The sequence below is a fragment of the Penaeus vannamei genome, chromosome 3, assembly GCF_042767895.1.
Source record: "Penaeus vannamei isolate JL-2024 chromosome 3, ASM4276789v1, whole genome shotgun sequence".
Classification (NCBI taxonomy): domain Eukaryota; kingdom Metazoa; phylum Arthropoda; class Malacostraca; order Decapoda; family Penaeidae; genus Penaeus; species Penaeus vannamei.
The window spans coordinates 45,483,556-45,498,555 of record NC_091551.1 but is presented as its reverse complement, the minus strand read 5'-3'; the positions used below and the strand labels follow the sequence as shown (position 1 = coordinate 45,498,555).

The 15,000-nt window shown below is 38.0% G+C and overlaps 2 protein-coding genes across 2 annotated transcripts in view; one reads left to right on the top strand and one right to left on the bottom strand.

The window, feature by feature from the left end:
- The first annotated feature begins 569 nt into the window (after positions 1–569).
- Positions 570–14,923, top strand: LOC113806389 (RNA transcription, translation and transport factor protein). The gene is made up of 5 exons (XM_027357515.2): positions 570–728; positions 2,416–2,640; positions 11,851–11,967; positions 12,825–12,964; positions 13,991–14,923. The coding sequence occupies exons 1-5, from the start codon at positions 668–670 to the stop codon at positions 14,192–14,194; spliced, it is 747 nt and encodes a 248-aa protein (XP_027213316.1). The 5' UTR covers positions 570–667; the 3' UTR covers positions 14,195–14,923.
- A 44-nt stretch (positions 14,924–14,967) lies between these two features.
- Positions 14,968–15,000, bottom strand: part of LOC113806392 (uncharacterized) — a 10,120-nt gene continuing 10,087 nt past the window's right edge. The window contains exon 3 of the mRNA XM_027357519.2: positions 14,968–15,000. This exon is cut by the window's right edge and continues 177 nt beyond it. The gene's annotated coding sequence lies outside the window, so the exon portion shown is untranslated.

The window sequence follows — 15,000 nt, the reverse complement described above, 5'->3', positions numbered from 1 at the left end:
ATCATTATCATCATACTCATTATTATAGCTGTAGTAGCAATAGTGACAGTGCCTTTAATTTTTATCTTTTCAGATATTCAATTCTGTAGTGTCATTTTGACAGTCATTTAACTTTTACTCTATAAAAATTTTCTTGGATCTTTCTCATAAGATCATATATTTCATCGCATAAGTAAATATGTTGTTTGATCATTAGACTGGGAGGATACAGACATACAAGAAATGGAGACACTGTGAATGAGATTATACATTTTTAAAAGAAATAAATCACAAAAATATTCTGAAATACTATCAGAATTATATAAATTCTTGAAGTAACAATGCTGCCATATATTCATACACTCTTCGTGACTCACTTGAGGAAAAAGGGCGCACTTTTGCTAACATTCAGTAAAACCGCTTCATATAATTAAACAAGTGACGGTCATCCGTAAGTTGCCACGGGATGAAAAAGCTTAAACAACCACATGTAAAAATGGACATTTTTAACTCCGTGACCCTTAACTAAAATTTGAATTCGCGACCCGCCTTCCCATCGTTCGCGTAAGATCGCATGCGTGAATTCGCTTTAGGTAGAGACAGCTGATTCTGGCATCACCATCTCCGAGGCCGACTGTCACGTTGTCACAACACACTTTCTGTAGTTCTTTTTTAAAAACAAACCACAATGTTCCGCCGAAAGTTGATGGCCCTCGAGTACATGAACCCCGAAACTTTTAATATTAATGGTGAGGGACGTTTGAAGAAGTCTGTGTTAATTATTATTGGTATAAGAAGTAGTATTTTGTCTTTGGTTTGGGTTGTCGGCTGTTTTGGTAGTTTGGCTGACGTGTTTATTTTCTTTATTTGTTAGTTTTCGAGTAGCTTATCGTATTTTTTTTGTAATAAGGTTTATTTTGGATTATCCACATGAGAAATGGACAAGAGTACCAAATGATTATCAGCTATTATGTTGACTTTGTGAGTATATTTTAGAGTTTATTTAAGCCACGGCGGAAGAAATTATCTACCCTATATCTATCGTATTTTTCTCTTCATTTGAAGTCTTTTCATAGTATTTACCTTTCATTTTACATCCTCAGATGCTTTAATATTTATTGTGGTATGATTAAGTAAAAGTGCCATAATCCAGCTACTAAATATTGATACTGACTGATTGCATATGGGGTTTGACAGGCCGTCTAATGTAGTTTTAGTTCATTGTCATAACAAGAATGAGGTATGAATGAGTATTAATATCTTGGTTATGATTGTTATTCATTCTCATTCATACTTTTTAAAAATGTTATAGTGAATACTTACCTAACCAACAGGGATATTGCCTTAATTGCACAGGAAGCCATGAAGGGAAATTTTGAGTGAATATTGAAAAAGATTGACAGTAATGATTTATGCTATCATACAAATGAATACTTATGTATGATTTTTAGGGATTTTGAAACTCTATAATTCTTTGTACTATAGGTAATATCAAGGTTTCATGAGAGCTATTAAATCAGAGCGGTGCATCCCAGCAGTAAAGCCAGTAAATCTCAATCACGTATATTCTGGCAAGGTAGAACTCGGACTAGTTCCTTGGTAGATAATGAAGCTTCTAGTAGGTCTACAAGCTCCAAACATGATGGAATTTAGTTAGCCTTTTCCTAATACTGAAGTTGTATAGGCCATGGGAGTCGCAATGAGTGAATCAGCGTAATTCTTTCTAATACGACTGCATCCTATGTATACTAGTTCCTCTTTCTCCTCCAAGCTTGTGAGAATCTAGGGTTCTAGGTTGGGGTTGATAAAGGTATAATGTCATATAATGTGTAATTAAATAAATGATTTGGAGAAATGGAAAACTTGATTTGAAATTCATATTTTAGAAATAGAAATGTGGTAAAGTATCTGTATATCAAAACAAAGAAATTGGAAAAATTAAATACTTCCTCTAGGTATGGTCGTGGAGGAGACATGCCAGCATTTAGAATTCAAACAAATGAACCCCATCCTGATGCACAATTTTTCACAGAGATAGCTATCTGAATCAAAAACTTTTCCAACCCAGGTGGCAGTCATGATAATTTCTGATTTCTGTTGAGTATTTGCAACTAGACCATTATTTTACTTTTTAAAATTTGGTATGATATCTGAACATAGGTTTGCTTAGAATATTGTTGCAAGATAGTGACTTTAAAGAGTTTTGGACCTATTGACAATTCATTGTTGAATAGTAGGCATATGATTTTTAGCCTAAAAATTTATTCTGACTTGTTTAGTAATACATTAATATGAAAAAGTAAGTTTCTGTGCATCACTGGGATAACGTACACTATGATGGGTTTTTTTTTGTATTTTTAGTCATTAATTAAGAATTGCATTATATTCAATTTATTTTTCATGCATTCTTTGCTAATTAGTTGTACCTATCAACAGATGAGAAGAGCTTTCGTGACTTGATTGTTTGGCTGGAGGATCAGAAGATTCGGCATTACAAGATTGAAGACCGTGGTGATCTAAAGGCAATTGACTCCAATGAGTGGCCCACAACATACAAGCGCTATCTAGGAGGACTCAACTGCCCTACAAATCCTAATGATAGACAAGCAGTGGTAGATTGGTTGCTGGGACTGGCTGTACGATTTGAATATGGAGATAATGGTATGCCTATTTTTTAATTCCTCTCTTTTTTTCATTCTTTTTCCAAAGTTTATGTTTAGGGCATATATAAATTAGTTTATAAGTGCTTAGAATCAAAAGATAAAAAAAAGATCTCTTATAATAATTGTTGCTATTTAAAAATTGATAAGTTATATAATGATGTATTAATAGAGATAAATAAACAATTGCTATGGCCTTTGTATCTAGACAGTAGCTAAAGTACAGGTAAGTATAATAGTACAATTAGACATTAATCTGATGCAACTGAAGATTACAAATATATACATACCTAGTTAGCTGCGTTTGGTTAATTAATTGTCTTTACATGTTGATGACTCCATAAATACTGAGTCATCAATCAGCCAGTTACTAGTACTATATCTCCCACTTGTTTACACTCTTCTTTGATTTTCGGAAATATTGCTATTAGTAATGTCAATAGCATTTTGGTAATTTTCATGTCTTTAATTATCAAGAAACCAAACATTTATCAAACATCTTTCCTGAAAACTCAAGGAAAGGTGAAATCAGGTGATGTCAGAAAGTTTACTAATTAACTCCTTAGTGGCAGAGCATTAGTGGGGCCATCTATGCATAGAGATATTTCACAAAACAATACATCAGTAAACACTACATATTTCTGGTGGTGTAGCATTAATCCAATGGTATTGGGAGTATATCTATGCATGCCCTATCCACTATCTTTTTATTTTATTGATTTTGTATACTTTGAGATGGCTCCAGAAGTGCTTAGTTACCAATAGCTGTTACCAGGCCTTCTTGGTCTTACCAGTTTACCATTATGGGATTGGATTTGCATCTGCCAGTGACTGGTGTCAATCCTCTCTTTAAGGAGTATTTGGTGTGGGTGTGAGTGCCCATAGGTATGGCTGGGTACTGAAGAACGATGGGGAGAGCCGGGGCGGCTCCCCCGACTGCGAAGGCCAGAGGTAGGCCTGGTGTTGCTTGTTGTGGTCTTGCTCAGTGTGGAGGATCCATGTGCCAATCTCGACCCGAGCATTGGAGCTTAAGTACTGCTGAGCTGTGTCAGCCACCCGGGATCGAGGGGAGCCTGCAGTCCAATGGGCGAGCCGTGAAGTGTCCAGTGTCAACCAATCAGGTCTCGGCATGCATCTTCGAGAAGCTGCTGAATGGTGAGGGTGAGAGGACAGGCTGTGGACCTGAGTGACCCAACCTTGGGGGGAAGTATACCGCGCTGCAGATTGCGGGGGTCTGCTACAGGTGCTCCCCCTCCAGTGGGGGAGCTAAGCGAGCGAGCAATAGCCGTGTTACTCCGGAAGGCTGGGTATTTGTGTCACTCCAGAAAGTCACCAGTATGGCAGTGAATTTGCATCCGCCATTGACTGGTGACTATCATCTCTTTAAGGAGTAACAGATGTGGGTGTGAGTGCCCACAGGTATGGCTAGGTGCTGGAGATCGGTAGGGTGAGCCGGGGTGGTTCCCCTGACGGCTAATGCCTGGGTAGGCCTGGAGTTGCTTGCTGCTGTGTCTTACTCAGTGTGGAGGATCCAAATGCCGATCTCGACCTGGGCGCTGGAGCTTAAGTACTGCTGAGCTGTGTCAGCTACCCGGGAGTGAGGGGAGCCTGTGGTCCAATGGGCGAGCCGTGATATGTCCGGTGTCAACCAGTTAGGTCTCAGCATGCATCTTCGAGAAGCTGCTGAATGGTGAGGGCGAGAGGACCGGATGTGGACCTGAGTGACCCAACCTGGGGGGACGTATGCCGCGCTGCAGGTTGCGGGGGTCAGCTCCACCATGTTCCTTGAATTTTGAGACCAAAAGGTTTTTATTGTCAATTGGTTTGCTTTATCCTGATGGTAATAGACCGTTTTCCTTGCACAGACTCTATATCATCTCACTAGGTGGTCCATAATGCAATAATAATGATAAGTAACATTTTGTTTTTTATGACTTTTTTTTTGTGTGTGTGTGATATTCAGTTTTCTGCTATTCAACCTGCACTGCTGGTCACAGCAGGTAGGAATAGGATCCTGAGCATGGAAACGGTGTCTTCCCTTGAGCTGGCACTCTTCCGGTCATGGCTCATGGACAGTTTATTCCATACTTGTTTATTGATGGAAATAATGCAAAAGCCCCATCCCTAATGCCAACTAAGTCTAGTTATCCTCCAAGAACTTTAAGCACTTGTTGCAAATCATTCTCGTCACCCCAGCCTTCAACCAAATTTTCCCATGACAGCATGTTCACATCACTTGCCCCGCAATCTAAGTTTTTTAACACATGATGGTCATGTCATCTGGATAGTAGGGGTTTATATTTTAATGGTAGAAATGTTCATGATAATGTTAACCAATGCTGCTGTGAATGATATGCACATACATACCATGCCCACAATGAATTTAATTTATTAATTGTATTTACATATAGATGGCTCTACAAGTGATTAGTCACCAAAGAGTCAATTAATAATCCTATCTATTCCATCTGTTGACCCTTTGTTCTGATTTTCAGAAACATTTTATTTTATATTGCCATTAGTGCTGTTGATTGATAACACTGTAATGATTTTTACAATATCAATAGTAATAATGATAGCATCATATTAACCCGTTAGATTCGGTTGCATCACTGAAATCACGGTGCCGAAAACACAGGCAGTGGGTTACGTAAGTAGCCAAATCCCGGGCATGTGGCGCGTAGGCTGGGCGCACACGAACACCCATGAACAGTGACAAGATTGTGCCTCCCCTTTACAAAGCTTTATTACCATTTTCCAATATCCATATTTGTCTTTTGATTTGCTTTATCTAGATGGTAATAGCTTATTTTCATTGCACAGATTCCATATCACAAGAAAAGAAAAAAAGCGGAACATTTGGTTATGTGTCATATATCTCATTTTTTGTAATTTGCAATTTTCCACAATACAACCTGCACCGCCGGTCACAGCAGCCATGAATAAATATGATGTTCAGCATGGAAATGGCATCCTCACTGGAGCCGGCACTTTTCCAGTCACTGGATACACACATTACATTCCACATTCATTTATCGATAGAAGTAATGTTAAAGCCCCCTTCTAAGCCACAAATGAATCATATCACACTCCAAGAGGTTTTTGCACTCTTGGTGAGTCTTTTCCATCACCCTGGCCATTGGTCATGATAACAAGTTGACGTCACCCAGGCCATGACCCAGATTTTTCCATGATGGGACTGTAACGTCATCTGGATCATAGAGGTTAATGACTTGGATCTGGATACTGTATTGCTCACTTGTAACCCAAAATACATTCTGACATATTTACTCATTATAAACAAACAGGCGTGTGACAAGACTTCATTCCTCCCCTTTGTAGTGTTATTTTCATTTATTCTGCATGAGAGGTTTTAGTTTTTTGCCACTTTCCAGTGACTGTATTTGTCATTTGATTTTCTTTATTCAAATTGTAATAGACTCTTTCGTGCATAGACTCCATGTCTTTCTCTTTAGGTAGTGCACTTTTTATTTTTTTGTAATGCATAATTTTTTGTAATACAATCTGCACCACCAGTCATGGCAGGAAGGAATAGGATCCTTAGCACAGAAATAGTATCCTCCCTGGAGCCATCACGTTTTGAGTGCCTCTTGAGTCTAATCACCCTCCAAGAGCTTTATGCACTTGTGTTGAGTCATTCCTGTCACCCTGGCCTTCCCCCCAAATACTCATGATGCAAGTTTCCATTACCTTGGCCCTTAGCCAAATTTTCCCATGATGGCATGTTAATATCGTCCACCGCTCATGCCAATTTTTTCTGTCATGTAGGAGTTGGCTGTATTAGAAAAAATATCCTGAAAATTCAAGGAAAGGGGAATCAGGTGAGCTCTATTGATTCCTTGGTGGCTGAGCACTTTTATGATGATTTATACATAGAAACATTTCACAAAACAATACTACAGAGAACATCATGTTTTCCCATCAGCACTAGGTTAATAATGTAATTGTATTACAAATGAAGTTTTCTCCTGAAATTTCAAGGAATGTCATTAAACAGGTGTTGTCAAGGAGTCCTAGTAACTGACTCCTTGATGCCTTGAGTGCTTTGAAAGCTATGTGTGTGTAAAAATTGAAAACTTCAGTGGACAGTACATGCAACCAACACCAATGAGTTAAAAGGGGTACTAGCAGTGATTCAGTGGCCAACACTCTTCGGCTATATGTATTCTAGCAAGATATACTAGTGGACCTCCTTGATGATTTCCAATGAAAGAATGAACTAAGTTCCATCTTGCTAAAATGTATGTAGGGGATCTAATGTGGCCTTTGTTGGGAACTATGTCGTCATTTTATATGCTCATATTCTAGGCAGTTATCAAAATAACAATCTTAGTTATGAAAAATATGCACAAGGTGAAAGTAAACCAACAATTGCTTATCAAAGTCTGGGGATCAACAAAACTCCTCCTTGTTGACCTGCTAGATGTTTTATCATCTAATAAAGAATCAAGCACAATCTTGCTAGAAAGTATATGGAGATTTTTTAGTAAAAGTGCAGTCCACATCAATTAGTACAGTTTTATTGCAAAGAATTTTCTCTGGTTTTGTTTCATTTGTTTTACAGATCAAGCATTTTTCTTTATTTTCAGAATGCAACTGTGTCAGAGAAAGCAAAAGTTTTAGAATTCTATGTCTTGACTACCTTGTGTGCAAAATAGAAATTAAAAAAAAAAAAAAAAAAAAAAAAAAAAAAGTTTCAAGGATTTTGCTAAAAAAAAAATTTTTGTTTCAGTTCCGAAATTTTGTATTTGCCTGCAGTTTTTGTTTGATATCTTGTGCGAGGACTGTAGCCATGCATATATTCAAGAACAAGGAATTGTATTAAATCAATATATATGTACTTGGATAAACATCTTTAGGTATTATCATTGCCGTAAATTAAACTTGGTTCACCAACTATAACATTTAGTTGATTAGATACAACCAACTATAACATTTAGTTGATTAGATACAGTGGATGTAAAAAAAAATCATTGACATGTTGGTAACTGAATACCAAATTACAGTCACTTGATATTGACATAGAAATGAGTGACTGATATTGACAGCCATAGAACAATAAAATTAAATGTAGTGTAAGGAGATAAGCTGATAGGCTTTATTATTAGTTGGTATATGATTAATTCTACCAAACAGTTATGGGGAGTCGGGTCAGTTCATTCTGCTGCTTACCCATCAGGGCACTTGGAAGATTTTCTACTATCACATCCTTTTTAGCCCATCAATGCTAGGAGAGCATGTCATATCAAGCGCTTTTAGTTAATTGATTTTGTTGACACAGATGACTCTAAAGTGCTTAGTCACGAAGGAGTCAATTAGTAGACCTACTTGACCTAATCTGATTACCCCATTACTAGAAGTTTTGGAGTTTTTTCACAATGCTTTTGAGATAATTTTTTTGTCAATATTATTACTGATATTATGGTGACTGTGGTGTTACTAACAGTGCTAATAGTAGTGAAAGAATAAGATTTCTAAATATTTCCAAAAATCAAGGGAAGATCACTATTAGTAATTGACTCCTTCATTTAGCACGTATGGACCCTGGGTGAAGGAAAAGACTCGCCACAAGTGCACAAACCTCTTGAAGAGCCTAGCTCTAGGGTGACCAACATTTTCCATGCTCAGCATCCTATTCCTGACTGCAGTGACAGGCAGCACAGGATGTATTAGAGAAAATTGAATATTACATTATGAAAAACAAAATATATATATACATATATACATAATAAGATGTTACATACTTACTACCAATAGGAATGATATGGAGTCTGTGCAAGGTAAACAGTCTATTATCGTCTGGATAACGCAATTCAGATTAAACATGGACATTGGAAAATTACCAAAAAAGTTAAAAATGCTTATGCACAAAGCCTTGCACACAAGTGTTTATGTGTGCCTTGCCTACAAACTGAGCACCCAGCAGAGCAGCTGCTCACATAAACCTAATGCCTGTATTTTGGTCCATGTGATTGCAGTGCAGCAACTGGATCCAAGGGGTTAATGCCTACCTTAGCCCATTTACTCACCCTCTCAACCTTCACCACTGCTCTACTTATACTCCTTAACTCACTTACGACAGGCGTCACACATATGTAAAAAATAAATATTGCTGGGCGTTCCGCTGGTGTGATACTGGATCGGAGCTTGTGCTACAATTCCGTCTTGGGCTGCGGCTGGTGCGCAGGGCTGGCCCAGAATCTGCCCACCCGGAAACTATTATTTTCAGCTTCAAAACATACTATTGCTAGTGGGTTAACTGGCAACTTGACCTGAGCTCAAAGGTTTTCCAGTTTGAAAAATTGCTTTGGAAAAAAATAATGTGTTGAGGTCGGCAAATTTCAGTCGAAAATACTTCACAAATTCTTAAAAAAAAAAAAGAAAAAAAAAATCCAGCAACTATTATGAGTCAGGTGATTAGAATAAAGAAGCGACTTGTTAAATCTAATTACTCAAGGGTTGGAAGCGAGTTTGCAGTTTTTCTTTTCCGGAGATTGGAAGGACCTAAGTGTGGAAGGCTGAAAGGTTTGACCTTTACTGAAGTGTATGTTAGGCAAGTACACTAGTGTTAGAACAAGTCATGAAAAGGCATTGCCCCAATTGCTGAAGTTCTTGATGTAAATGTTGGTAGGGGAGTTCTCTTGAGAACAAATACCCTCCTAATACCTTGCTTGTTGTCGTGTGGGGGCTTAGGAGACGGAGACTTGAGCCCAATGTAGGGACTTGGACTTCAACCCTCACCTCAACAAATTTTGCTTGGTTTTTCTTTTTCACCTTTCCTCTTCCATATTTTCCGCCTCCCCTTCTTTTGTCCTATTCCTAAGGTGAGAGAGCCGTGCTGATAGGATTAAAGGTTGGCTTTATGTCAGTCATGAATGGCCTCTGGGAGCCATGGGCATGGTATTCCCTTGGTTAATTGCCCAGCCCTTACCCCTTATGTGGACCCTATGGGCTAGACTATTTCTTTTCCCCATTTTATTTAGGCTCACCATGGCCTGTAGTGAAGATTTTTTACCCTTAATAGAGGAATTAAGGCTTACGCCTTCTTCGACTAGCTTGTCTCATTTCAATTTTGCTGGTTGTCTGACCCCTGCCCCTCTTTTGACCACGGCTCTGACCACTGATACTGATACCCCCTCCTCGACGTGTACTGACAAGGCAATCCATTCTGAACCACCCACCCAGGTTATTATCCAATCTCTAGAATGCACCCCATCTTCCTCCCGCCCTCATTCTTCTACTGCCTCAACCTCTGCAAACCTTTTGAGTACTCTCTTTGGCCCAGCCAAGTGGGGTCAATTCTTTGTGATTCCCCCCCACAGCCCCCTACTCTGAGAATACCCTCCTCTTTCAACAGTGCCTCAAAAACAAGTAGGCAAAGTTACCTTTCACAATCGCTCTGATTGTTCACGCCTAGTTACAGTTACATCTGAATCCCAAGCTCATGCACTATCTACCCTAACTGACCCTGCTGGCAAACCCATTCCTGCCGAACCTCACCCCTCTCTTAATACTTGCACTGGAACTGTTTCTATCCCCCCAAATGCCTGTCCTATTTACAACAAGGACTGATCAGACTGTGAAAATTACCTACTTACCTGCCTTGCTGATTATGATGCAGTAGCAGTACAGTGCTGCACTATTCCTCCCAGAGGTCAGTATAAGTCCCATGTCAATATTTCCAAGATAAACTTCTGTAGACATGACCTTCCCCATTAACTTTATATTGGTGGATTGTCCTATCATGTCTGACTATATCAACCCCTTCCTCATCAGTGTCAGAAATGTTGGCATTTTGGCCACCCAGCCAAACACTGTTGCTCCACAGGCTGCTACCCTCTATGTTCCCAACATGGTCATGACCATTCAAATTGCCCTGCAGAGTCACATACATGTGTCAACTGTGGTGACTCTCATAACGTATTTTATAGGGGCTGCCCTGCTTATCAGCTTAAATGTGTGGTAGCAGTTCTCAGATTCAAACTTTGCCTCACTCTGTGAGGCAAAGTTTGAATCTTCCTCCTGAGGCAAAGAAGCACGACAAGGTTTTTCTCTCTACCTATTCCAAAACAGTCCTTTGCTCTGTACCCCACCCCCACCTCACAAGATGTTTCTGAATCTCCCCCAGTATCTCTTCCCTCTACCCTGAACCATCCTACTTCTACTCTCCCTATCCCTCAGTCAAAGCCCTTTTCCATTCTAAATCCAGATATTCAATCTCTACCACTTCTCTGATACCTACCCTTCCTCCCCTCACTTTATGCATCATACCAGACAACCTTAACGTCCTACTCCATCTTCATCTTCCATACCCTCTCCTACACCCTCCTTTTCCTCTGCTCCTCGAACATCTATCCCCTCTTCTCCTCCACACAAGAGATCCTTTGTTTCTCAGACCTCCCTGCCCAAATCCCTTCCAGAACCTCTTGACATTCAAAAATTCCTAGACATGACCCAAGAAAATGTTCTGCCCCCTCATCCTCCCTCCAATCCCTCTATTCCTAGTCCCTCTACATTCAAAGTATTTGACAATATCCATCCTCCTCCCCCACAAGTGCCCCTTACCCCTCTTCCTCCTACTCTTCCTCAACAAACCCCATCCTCTCCTTCTCCATGTACACCATTCACTTTTCGTTCTCCATTATCCTTACCTCCCCTGCCTGGATACTCACATGAATCCCTTCTGTTGCAACAGTGTCCTCCTCCGGATTCCTCCCCTTCTGATGTTCTTCCTGCTACTTCACCTTCTTCTCCAGTCACCTTATCTCATCTCCCAGACTCTGCTCCTTCTCCAACAGCAATCTCTACCCATATTACCCATTGATTATTTCATAATGGCTCTTTTACCAGTTTTTCCTTAAAGCAATGTTACTATAGCTTCCCTACAACAGATACACCCCATTCCATCCAGTTACCCTATACCCTTATCCCTTTCCTTTATTTATGTCTGATTTACATCATTTGCACCCCCTCTTTACCCTTTTCCTCTGAATTTAACATTCTTTATACTAACTGTTAACTCATTTACCCTTTTCACCACAATACTTTACCATACTGGTGTATGACCTTAGATGCCTAGCACAATTATTTGCTTCAAACATTAACCATTAACCATTGAGAACAAACAATTATTTTTTATTTTTTATGAATTTGATGTTTTTGGATTCTATTCATGTGAACTCCTTTTCAGTCGACAAGTTCAAGACTGAGACAGCAGAAAATGTTCGAAATAGGCAGCAGAGTGCCCCCAAAATTGTCAACACAAATCCTCTGGACAGTCTAGACTTCCAAAGTCCAGAATTTAGAGGTAAGAAATGTAATAACCTTTTATAATGTTTTTGAAAGATATTGTATTCCATTTCCAATCCATAAAGATGATAGAGATTATATAATTGGGAAATAAATAAATGAAACAATGACTGTGATAACCAAATAGATGTTCAGCAATTATTTTTCTTTTCTCTCCAACTCCTTTTATCTTTCTTTCCTCCTTTCACATCTAATTACCTTATTTAGGACCTTGCAGTAAGTTTAACCAACAGAAAGTCAAATGATGGCAAAGATGAAGTGTTTATAGTGAAAGGGGAGTGGGTAATATTTATTATAAATAAGTAGATTACTAACTATTTTTATTTGTTTTACTTTGAAAAATTTCAAATTTGCTCTTGTTCACTTTTCTTTTGCTGTTATTTTGTGGCATATATATGCTTGGTATAATGGTGATATTTGTAATGATATTGATGTGAGCTAAGGTGTCTGAATTCTAATCTAATGTTCAAAAGTTCAAGCCTCTCAGGTACTATGATTAGAAACCCAGTTATTCCTAGTACACAGAGGGAATAGCAACCTATAGAACCTGTAGGTTAATGTTATGTTTCACTCAATTAAAATGTCTATTGCAGTAATCCAGTTAATGTAATGTATACATATTTTTTTCTTCAAATATTGAACATTACCTCTATATCAAATTGGTGCTTACAGATTTGGTATATCCAGATTGGAGTACAATGACTAGACCAGGAATAACAGAGAAAGATGGACTAGTAGTAGAAATGCTGAAGGTGGAAAAGATGTTACACAAAATGAATCTGGCCTTCTAAATATATTCATGTGGAAATATGGATGAAAGAGTATATTAAGCTGCATTGTGTTATTTTTTTGTAGATGGAGTTAACCGCCTGGCGAAACAACTGAACATTACTCCGCATCCGAATCATCTTATCACCCTTAAGGCCATAAGTAAGCTCATTAGAACTCGGCTGTCAACAGAAGCACTACAGAATCCAGGAGAGTTTGTTCACCAGGTAAACTATCATATATTTACTTATTGGTATGGCTGTGTGTCTGTGTATTAGTATTTCAATATATATATTTGTATTTATTGAAATTCTCAATGGGAATGGATAGAAGTAGTAAAAAAAGAAAAGAAAAAATACTTTTTTAAATTAAAGATTTAAATATATATATATATATATGGCAATGCACCCCTGTCGGCATTAGCTCCTTGATGATGATGATGATTGTATATTTATCTATATGAAGATATATATATCTATATCTATCTGTCTGTCTACCTATATATATATATATATATATATATATATATATATATATATATATATATATATATATATATATATATATATATATATATATTGTAATTTACCAAAAATTAGTATCATTAGTAAATGAGTTCATAGAATACTCAGACTATGTAAAATTTATTGTAAATTATGTGGAAACTGCAATAACAAAGACTCGTGACCCAAGATAACATAACTACACCTCATCCATCCCCCAGTCTCTCTACTCTCATTCTCTCTACACTCAAAGTGTCTGCCTACATCCATCCATCCCTCCTCCTACTCTGGTCCCCCCTATACTTCTTACTCGTAACACATCCCATTCCCCCCTACTTCATCTGCATCATCCCCCCTTCCTTCCCCATTATTCCCTCCGCTTCCCTCTAGTTACACATGTGGTTCTGTCCCTTAACTGGATTCTGCCACTCATACCATGGCTTCTGTAAGTGTGATCTAATCACCCTTGTTAATCCCTACCTTAGCCCATTTACTCACCCTCTCTACCCTCACCCCTCTTTGCCCCTTTCAGTGCCATCCTATCCTGAACTGCTATGCAACATTTGACTAATCCCCATCTTTACTCTTTTCACTGCTACACTTTTCTATAATGTCTAGCATTTTTATGTTGCATTGTAACCATTAACTTTTATTCCTGTAATTTTAATGAGATTAATATAAAAAAAAATCAGCTATTTACATTCGTTATATAAATGTGGATATGAATTAAATTGAATTTTATCATTGCAGGGCAAACCTTATCCCATCTTTGAGTCAGACCTGGGTTTCGACACAGGTGACAACGTGCTGAACAATGCTGGGAAAGCCTTGAGACTCATGTATATCCATGACCTCCGAGACCTCCAGACCAAAATCAATGAGTGTATAGTTTCAGTGCAGAACATTACTGCAGATCCCAAGACCGACACTAAGCTAGGCAAAGTGGGGCGCTAGTAAGACACACTTTAAAACAGGCCTTTAAAACATTGTGGCAAAGCTAATGGAATGGATAGGTCATGTGTTATTCCAAGCTTGGCTGATGACTGTAAACATTCACTTATTCAGATATGGTTCACAAGGAAGAGTGAGAACCACAACTTGATATAAACATGACTTATTGTGGCTTGACTTTACACAATTGCAGATGTTTGATTAATTCAGAAAACTCCATACCAAAACAAAACAAAAAAAAAGAAAGAAAAAAAAATGTATCCACATAGTAAAATATAAACTTTTCTTATTCTTTGTATGCATTTGTTATTGAAGGTTCATCCTCTTCAATCTGAATAATCTGTTGAATAAAATTTTGTTTTCTTGTTCCTTTAACTTTTTGTAATTATTTTTTTCTGGGTATGTAAAACAAAGTAAAGTCAAACTTTGATAAGCTGCTGTTATTAGTTAACATATGTATACATGTATGTTTCAAGGTTGCAGATACACCCCTCCCCACCCAAAATGTATCCGCATACGTAAGCTTTGCAATCTTATCTTTATTCAGAGACCTCCATAAGAAAATTCAAGTGTAATCTTGTGGCATTACATAAACATGCAGAAATGTTATTTTTATTTAACACCAGATGATTATGTACTTTATATAACCCCTTAGCCTGCAAAATAATCAATTGTTTATGCAGTTTAAATTAACAGCAAAGCGAAATTTGAAAATAAAACATATGCAAATGAGTTGATTTTTATCTAATCGGCCATGTGGTAAAGAAGACATCAAGAAAAAAAGGGTTTTTAATTGGTTTCAAATATTT

Bases quoted from the DNA above. Each gene is read 5' to 3' on its own strand.
- LOC113806389 (XM_027357515.2), top strand. From the start codon at position 668: ATGTTCCGCCGAAAGTTGATGGCCCTCGAGTACATGAACCCCGAAACT. The intron at 729-2,415 runs GTGAGGGACGTT...ACCTATCAACAG, and splicing joins CGAAACTTTTAATATTAATG to ATGAGAAGAGCTTTCGTGAC. The intron at 2,641-11,850 runs GTATGCCTATTT...ACTCCTTTTCAG, and splicing joins ATTTGAATATGGAGATAATG to TCGACAAGTTCAAGACTGAG.